This window comes from Pinus tabuliformis, chromosome 6 (genome assembly GCF_031772625.1).
Source record: "Pinus tabuliformis cultivar Carrire ecotype Pingquan chromosome 6, CPIR1, whole genome shotgun sequence".
Classification (NCBI taxonomy): Eukaryota; Viridiplantae; Streptophyta; class Pinopsida; order Pinales; family Pinaceae; genus Pinus; species Pinus tabuliformis.
Genome location: NC_142292.1, coordinates 863,224,646 through 863,232,365, shown reverse-complemented (window position 1 = coordinate 863,232,365; position 7,720 = coordinate 863,224,646). Strand labels below are relative to the sequence as shown.

At 33.9% G+C, this 7,720-nt stretch overlaps 1 protein-coding gene across 1 annotated transcript in view; it reads left to right on the top strand.

Moving 5' to 3' along the window:
• Positions 1-4,525: 4,525 nt before the first annotated feature.
• LOC149261615 (protein TUNICAMYCIN INDUCED 1-like) overlaps positions 4,526-7,720 on the top strand; it is a 69,037-nt gene continuing 65,842 nt past the window's right edge. Inside the window, exons 1-2 of the mRNA XM_089422482.1 lie at positions 4,526-4,947; positions 5,028-5,366. Coding sequence (XP_089278608.1) covers positions 4,831-4,947; positions 5,028-5,366 — 456 coding nt within the window. The 5' untranslated portion in view covers positions 4,526-4,830. The remainder of the gene's footprint in view (positions 4,948-5,027; positions 5,367-7,720) is intronic.

Below are 7,720 nucleotides of genomic sequence, written 5' to 3'. Positions count from 1 at the left end.
TAATGTTCCAAGAGATGATGTTCATGGAAGAAAGGAGCTGGAGGAGGGGTAAACCTTCGAGATCAGCTTGATTATGCTTGAGTTGATAAGAATGTTTACTAATTCCTCCAAGATTTGTTGGTTACTCTTTCCACCCTTCTTCTTCTCATTCTTATGCGTCTTTGCTATTTCTTTCAGAGGTTGTACTTGAATCCTTAGTGGACTAGCATTTGTTTGGCCTATTAGCACATTTTGAGCTCATTGCCTTGATTTGAGAATGGCTTTGCTTAATATTTTGACTTGATGCTACATGATCAAACTTGGATCCTTGTCTTTCCATGCTCTAGCAATGTTGGGAAGGTTTAGAGTGTCCAAATCTATTTCCTCATTTGGCCCAATGATGGAAACAAATTTGGTCTTAGTCTTTAGCAATTCTTAAGATTCATGGTTCAAGGGGATTAAAGATTGGGCTCGAGGAACCTCGATAGAGTCTTTGGGAGTGTTTGAATTCGACATGCTTATCTCCAGAGGAGGGGAATTTGTTGAAGGAGATGAGGGTTAAATATTTGTAAGTGGATCAAAGTTGTTTCTTGTGACAAGGGGTTTTTCCAGAGTTTAGCTATGGGTAGTGGGGGCTTGGGTCCTCGACAATGGTTTACTAGTTTTGAGAAGTCGTCTTGATCAATGGCTTGGGTGATATTTGAAGTAATCTCAAGTGTGAGAAGGGAAGAATTTATGTAAATATCCCCATATTTATGACATCTTCTACAATGGAACACTATGTGTTCATAGTCCTGAGTTTTCTTCAAGAGATTGTCTTCATAGTGGATATTAATCAACTCAGAAAGGGGTTCTTAGATTTTTTATGTAGACACAGATACAAGGATATGAGATATACCTGGCTTATTTTGTAGCCTCCGAAACCTTAATGAAGTGTCCCATGGTGTTGCCAATTCCCCCTAATATCTCTTTGTCCCAAAATTCCTTGATTGTACATTTCGATCTAGACTGGGGCTACTATGAAATCCTCTTTGTTCAAGACAAATATTTCCATCCAAAACTTGAGATTTATTCCTGCAAAGTTAAATAAAAATGGGTTGTTTTTAAATACTCTACTATGATCTTCTATGATGGCAAAAATAACGGTGAAGAAGCCTTTTTCTCTTAATTCCAACTTGATATGTCCCTTAGGCTTCCTTGTTTGGTAAATCCAGTACGAGAGGGAATTTTTGTGAAGGTTAGATGCCAAGGAATTTGCCAATTAAGACGATATCTCTCATGTATTGAATGTACTCCCCAATACAATTGGAGTGCACCTCAAACTTTGGATCTATGATTGCTTTAGTAAGGCAACTCCCTGAATATCTTTGGTTGGCTGAGGCATGTGTTGAGGAACCCTTTTGATGGTTTGGTTAAGAATAATTTATGGAGATCTTAGGGTTGGATATTAAGTAAATCTAGACTATTTTATTTTATTTATTTATTTATTTATTTTTTTGTCTTAAAACAATGTAATATTATTTTTGGTTACGAACTATGTAAATTTCCAGGAAACATCCAACATTTCATGTGGTAAATCCGCCTATAATAAGGGGCTTAAAAAGTTGTATAATGAAGTGAGAAGAGAGTGCATGGGCAAGGTAATAAATAAACAAGAAAATTAGTCTCTGTATTTAGGCTTCTGTGATCCATAATGAATTAAGCAAAGTCTTTCGGTAGAAATCACATAAGAGAATAGAGACGATGGTTGAAATATTAGTAGAAGTTGGGTCCCTGTCCTGTCCTCCTAGTTTTTTAGGTTTATTTTTGGGATTTATTTTGTTTGTTTGTTTATCTATGTATGTATTGGTGTCCTTTTTATAGTATTTGTTGTTGATTTATTCTTCATTAGCATTTATTTTCTTGATCCTCAGTGTTTTCCTAAGTATTTTATCATCCTATTCGTTCTTAACTCCATTTAGTAATTTTGTTATTTGTTTAATGGGCCTCAACCCCATATTTTATCGTTGACCCTATTTTATTTATTGATTACTTTTCTGTGTGTGTGCGTGTGTATATATATATATATATATATTTCTTTTGACTTGTGTATATTTTTGTTTTACTTTATTTATTTTCCATTAATTATTTTTAATTTAGTTTATTTTATTTTTATTAATAATTTTTATTTATTAAATGATTTTGTCTCGATTAGGGTCTTGACTCATTTTTGTAATTTTTTACTTCCCTTCTTGTTTGGAGTTTGACTTTGACTTTTTGATTTTGTTATTTTTTTTTTAATATTTGATTTTAATAAATTAATTTAAATATTGTTTTTCAAAAACTGGCTGTCTAATATAGTCGTTACTTATTAATATTTGTTTTAATAAATTAATAAACTAATATCATAATTTAAATATTATTTTTCAAAAATTAGTTGTTTAATATAGCCGTTAATAAATATCATAATTTAAATATTATTGTTCAAATATAGTCGTTACTTGAATTTTGGTCTCTACATTGTTCTCTATTTAAGCCTTGGTTTGCCTCTTCATCTGGTCCTCATGATGAACCAAACTTGTTGGTTCGAAACGTGTCAGTCAAAAATTTCTCCTATGAAAGAAAGAAAGAAATTATTTTAATGTCCACAAAGCTAATTATTTCTCTTATGCGATTTCTACTGAACGACTTTGCAAATAAGAAATTAATAAAGGAAAATATAAGAAGAAGGTGGGAAAATAGAAAACAAGAGATAAAACTATAACAATAGTGAAAGATTCAAGTGAAGAGGTAAGAAACCCTCAGACAAAGGAGACAAGGGTTATTGCCCAAGGCAGTGAAATTTCCAAGACTCACTGAGTTTATAGCCACATTTTTAATTGAAGTTATTGGGATGCTTTTCAATTTTGATAGCTTCAAGAATAATGATAAGTAATGCCAAGAACTTTGTTTTGATTAAAGTAGTTATTTCAAAGCCTACCTCAAATAACACATAGCCAACACAACCATAATCATACTACAAAGTTTGCTATCGTTATAACTTGAAACTCCTCATATGTTTTGACAAAATCAAAGTTCTTACCATTACCTCTCATTATTCCACTTGCATTATTTATAAGTTGTTGAAATTGAAAAGCACCCCAATAACTTCAATAGAGAAGATGACTATAAACCCAATGAGTTTTGGAAACCAATAATACATCACCTCACCTCACGCAATAACCCTTGCCACCCTGGCCTCCCTTGCCTCCTTTGTCTATGTTTTTTTTACCTCTTTACTTGCCCTTTCCTTTATCTTTCACTATTATTATAGTTTATGCCTTCTTTTTTCCTTTGAGTGATTTTTTCATCTTTCTTTTAATTCATCCCTTCATTTCTCTTATCTCTCCATTTTTTTCTTTCTAACTCTAATCTCAATTTAATTTAATTTAATTAATTATTTTATCTAATTTGTTTTTCTTTTGTTTTCATTTTTAATTAATTTTTCATCTCTTATATATATATATATATATATATTTTTTTTTTTTTTTTCACATTTTTAATATTTCCTTTTGTATTATCATATTTTCTCTATTATTTCCTCCTTTTTTTTCACATTTTATTTACTTATTTTATTTATTTTTTTGCTATTTTTCAACAACTATTTTTCCCTTTCTTTCAATGACTAATATTCTTGTTTGTTTATTATCATACTCAAGCATTCTCTTCTCACTACATTAACTTCATTACACAACTTTCCAAAATCCCTAGCGATAAATGAAGTGACCACCAAAACATTAGATATTTCCTATTGCATTATATACAATTGTGAAAATTTACAACTTTATTATACAACTTCCCAAATCCCTAGTTGCTTTCTAGCTATGCAAGAAATGTTGTAACATTTTCACTGAGTCAAAATACATAAAAACAAAAATAAAATTAAATAAAAAGATTAATGTCATGACTTCATCAAAATAAAATAAAACTATGTTAAAATAAAAATTTTACTTTATTATTTTTTTTATTATTAATTTTTGTTAAATAGTTAAGATAAACTTGACTTGGTCAAATTGTTGGTGGTTTTTGACTCAATGTTTATGGGAATCCAATTACTCATATGGAATATAGCGTATTTAAAAAAGAAAATTAAACCAATTTAAATCCATCTCAAATATTTTGAAATAAAAATATCTTAAAATACAAAAATATTTAATCTTTCTCAAATCTAAAATTAAAATAAATCTAAATTAATAACCAATAAAATTACCATCCAAAATATTAAATATTTTATAGAAATTCACAGCATTCATATCCAAAAATAATATTACATTACGCAACATTATACTTTAAATCTTAAAACAATTCCCTATCCCTTAATATAATATAATTAAAAAATACTTAATTATACAAATGCCTAATTTAATATCATTTTAATTTCGAAGGGTTTGAAGGCCCCTTTATCATTCCACCACACCGCAAAATACGTTGGGTTGACTTCTTGACTTTATTGAATTGTGATGCTACTTCTGTGTATCTTAAATTCTTTAATTTTCTTATGGCTTTCTTAGATTCTTGACCGAGTGCAATGTACTTTGCCACCAATCTATACCGCATGACAAATGTTTAAATAAATATCACAAAGCCCTACGCTCATTTCACTGTAAATTTAAAATCTCGGCGTGATTGTAGTGAATCTCGGGAAGCCATGTAGACCAAGATATTCGACTTGAAAATGTCGGTACAACGAACATCTGGCCAAATAATAATTCAATAAGTTTCATTCTCCGACTCCTCCTGGTATTCTCTGGGCTGGGTTTCGAAGGCACGACCTCTGTCCATGCCTCTTTATTCCCTTATTGTTGTGAAGCAGGAAAGAAGAAAAAGGTAACGATGTTCCGTACATGGATTTTCATTTGGTTTGCAGTGCTAATCGCACCGATTTCACACGCAGCCTCCAGCAATTCGACAGCGGATCAAATCCCGGCCCCTTTTCTGAATTCGCTCTCGGTATGTATGTTGCAAAGTTTGATTAATATATTTATTTGGGGGCAAATTCGAGCACAGAATTTAATGAGGGGATTTTACAGGAAGTTATCCAGGTGATATCCGCAACGCAAGACTGGAATTCGGAGGAAGTGGCGGTGTCCAACATAGACATTGCGGGGGCTAAAGTTGGCAAGGCGCAGAGCTACGACCTAGACGTGCAAGTGGGCGAGAAAGTTTTCCCTGCCAGATTTGTCGAGGAATTAACTTCTTCGAGATATTCGGAGGCAAAGGAGACAGGAGTTGATGGGAAGAGGAATTCATTTGGCGATTTGATGGAGTCCGCTAATTTGACGGCGAAGGCGGTGCTTCTGCCGTTTCAGATGGAGGGGCCGCTGGAGGTGTGGATCGAGGAAGCTGATAACTTACAGTTGGTTATGCCGGTATGTCTCAAAAGAACGGTTCCACTTAATTTAGCGGAAACTCCTATTATGGTTTCAGTGCGTATGGTCTGAATTTTGTCTTGGAAAATAATAATAATAATGCGGCCTTCATTTATTTCAAGATTTGTTCCAGGTGACCCTTAGTTGTCTCTAGTCGCTTACTGACGACATCTAAATCAGGTTATGGTAATTGCCTCTAAATTTAGGCCAGATGATATAATCGTAGTTCTAGATTTATGCCGATTCTTTTGCGAATATAAAGGCTTCAATGCGTTTTGATTTAATTATCTTAATGAGAATTTTAAGTGTTGAGCAATTCTATAGTGGGGATGTAAACCAGATTCGGTCTTGTTTGTCTGAGACTGTGACCAGATCTTTGAATATCAAAACTGCAAATAGCGATTATCATATTTTTTCCACTGTGGTTAATGGTCAACGGTGTGGCCGGTAGCATTTAAAGCTACCCATGGGGTTACAACGTCCCATAGAGTATATGGTTAAGAGTTGCCCTTCGTGGGCCAATTTGTGTGCGCGGTCAGGTCGATTCGTGGTTTGGCTCTTGCGGGCCAGTTCACCCTCCTCAAGTGCGGTCACGGTGTATTCTTCCAACTCAGCTCGTGGAATTATCACATTCAAGGAAAACATAGCATGTTCTTGGCATCAGCTATCAATATGCACAGCAGTAGTGCATTTACTGTTTTTCTATATTGGGATATATACTGTCGGAGCCAAAGCATTTTTAGATTGGACGGTATGTATCCCAACATATAAAGTAGTAAATGCATGGTTGCTGGGTGCATATTGTTTCCCATTGACATCTTCTGCATACGATTGGTAGAACCAGGAAACCTTTTTTTATTAAAAAAATTGAAAAGCATAGAAGAATTTGCCAATTTCAAAACAATAGTTACATATGTATTTCTTTAAAACTGTATTACTTGACACTGGGCCCGGCTATCATCACATATGCTTTGCGATTCTCGAATTCTGGATAAATGTCCCATTGTTAGCTCAATAGATAAAGGGAAGTTGCTTTTGCTCGGTTGCCGAACGTTCCAAGCTTTTGGGGAACAACTAGAACTTGTGGACAATTTGTGTATACTATATACTTATAGTGTACCGACTGCTTGATTGATGAACCGTTTTGGGCTCATAGGTCAGAAGTTGATTTATACAACAATTTATATAGTCCTCATGAGTCATATCTGTGTTACGAGAATGTTACCAGAAACATTATAGCATTGTATGAAAAACGAAAAAAAAATGAATACCTAAACATTATGATGCGAACACAATTTCTTTTCCCCAAGCTATTATGCATCCACCCTCTAGTCCATAGGCAAGAATGAGATTGCTGGTATCTTGCCAGCCCCAATTAATAATATTAATTAGTTCATGAAGAGAGAACATGTCACAAGTAGGATTTGAACCTTTCTAATGCCCAGGTTTTGATCCCTGGTCCAGTGTTGTATCTCCATGATGAATAGCTATAGTTGGCAAATATAATTTGGAACTCAAATTGAATGTAAATAAAAAGTACATCACTGGTTGTAGAAGAGAAGAATAAAAGAAGGGGAGCTATGACTCCACAAGATGGGAAAGACAAGGGGGCTGAAGTAGGCTAAGGAAAGGGCCTTAGAAGGGATTTAATTCAACGCTATCAACACCGGACCTGTTCTGGGGCCATATTAGTTTGGTTGAAGGATTCAATCTGGAAATCGCCAGTTCTGTACCAAACGATATAACAGACAATGGGGACTGCTTTAAACTCAATTTGAAATAAATAAATAAATAAATAAAGTGAAACTATATTGAGGTGCAACCAGTCCTTGAACAAGACCTTGAATCAAGTAGCATAGCCTTGGATGATATTGATCTCTTGTCAGGGTTGTGGAAACCCAATTAGCTGTATTTGACACTAAAGGCCTATCTCGGATGGACTTGGACCCACTTCCGTAGCTAGAGGATCTAAACATTGTTGTTGAATGAGCACTTTCAAGGCCAAGGAAGCAAACCATAATCCCATTTTTGAGTCTAGTGATGATTCTCTCGTATACTTTCAAGGCCAAGGAAGCAAACCATAATCCCATTTTTGAGTCTAGTGATGATTCTCTCGTATGATTATATTGTTGTCTAGAGTCTAGACTATAGTTATTAATTAGTACTATGCTTATTTTTGAATTGTAGAGGCCATTTAGAGCCTCTTTGTTGATGTATTTTAATTTATGGATTGCTCTTGGTGATATTTTGGTTACATGCATCCTTACGTTCTATGTACATGAGAAACTTTACATATTTGTGTATAATGGTCTGGATTCACACACACATGTTACTGGTGTGGTTTAAATAATATT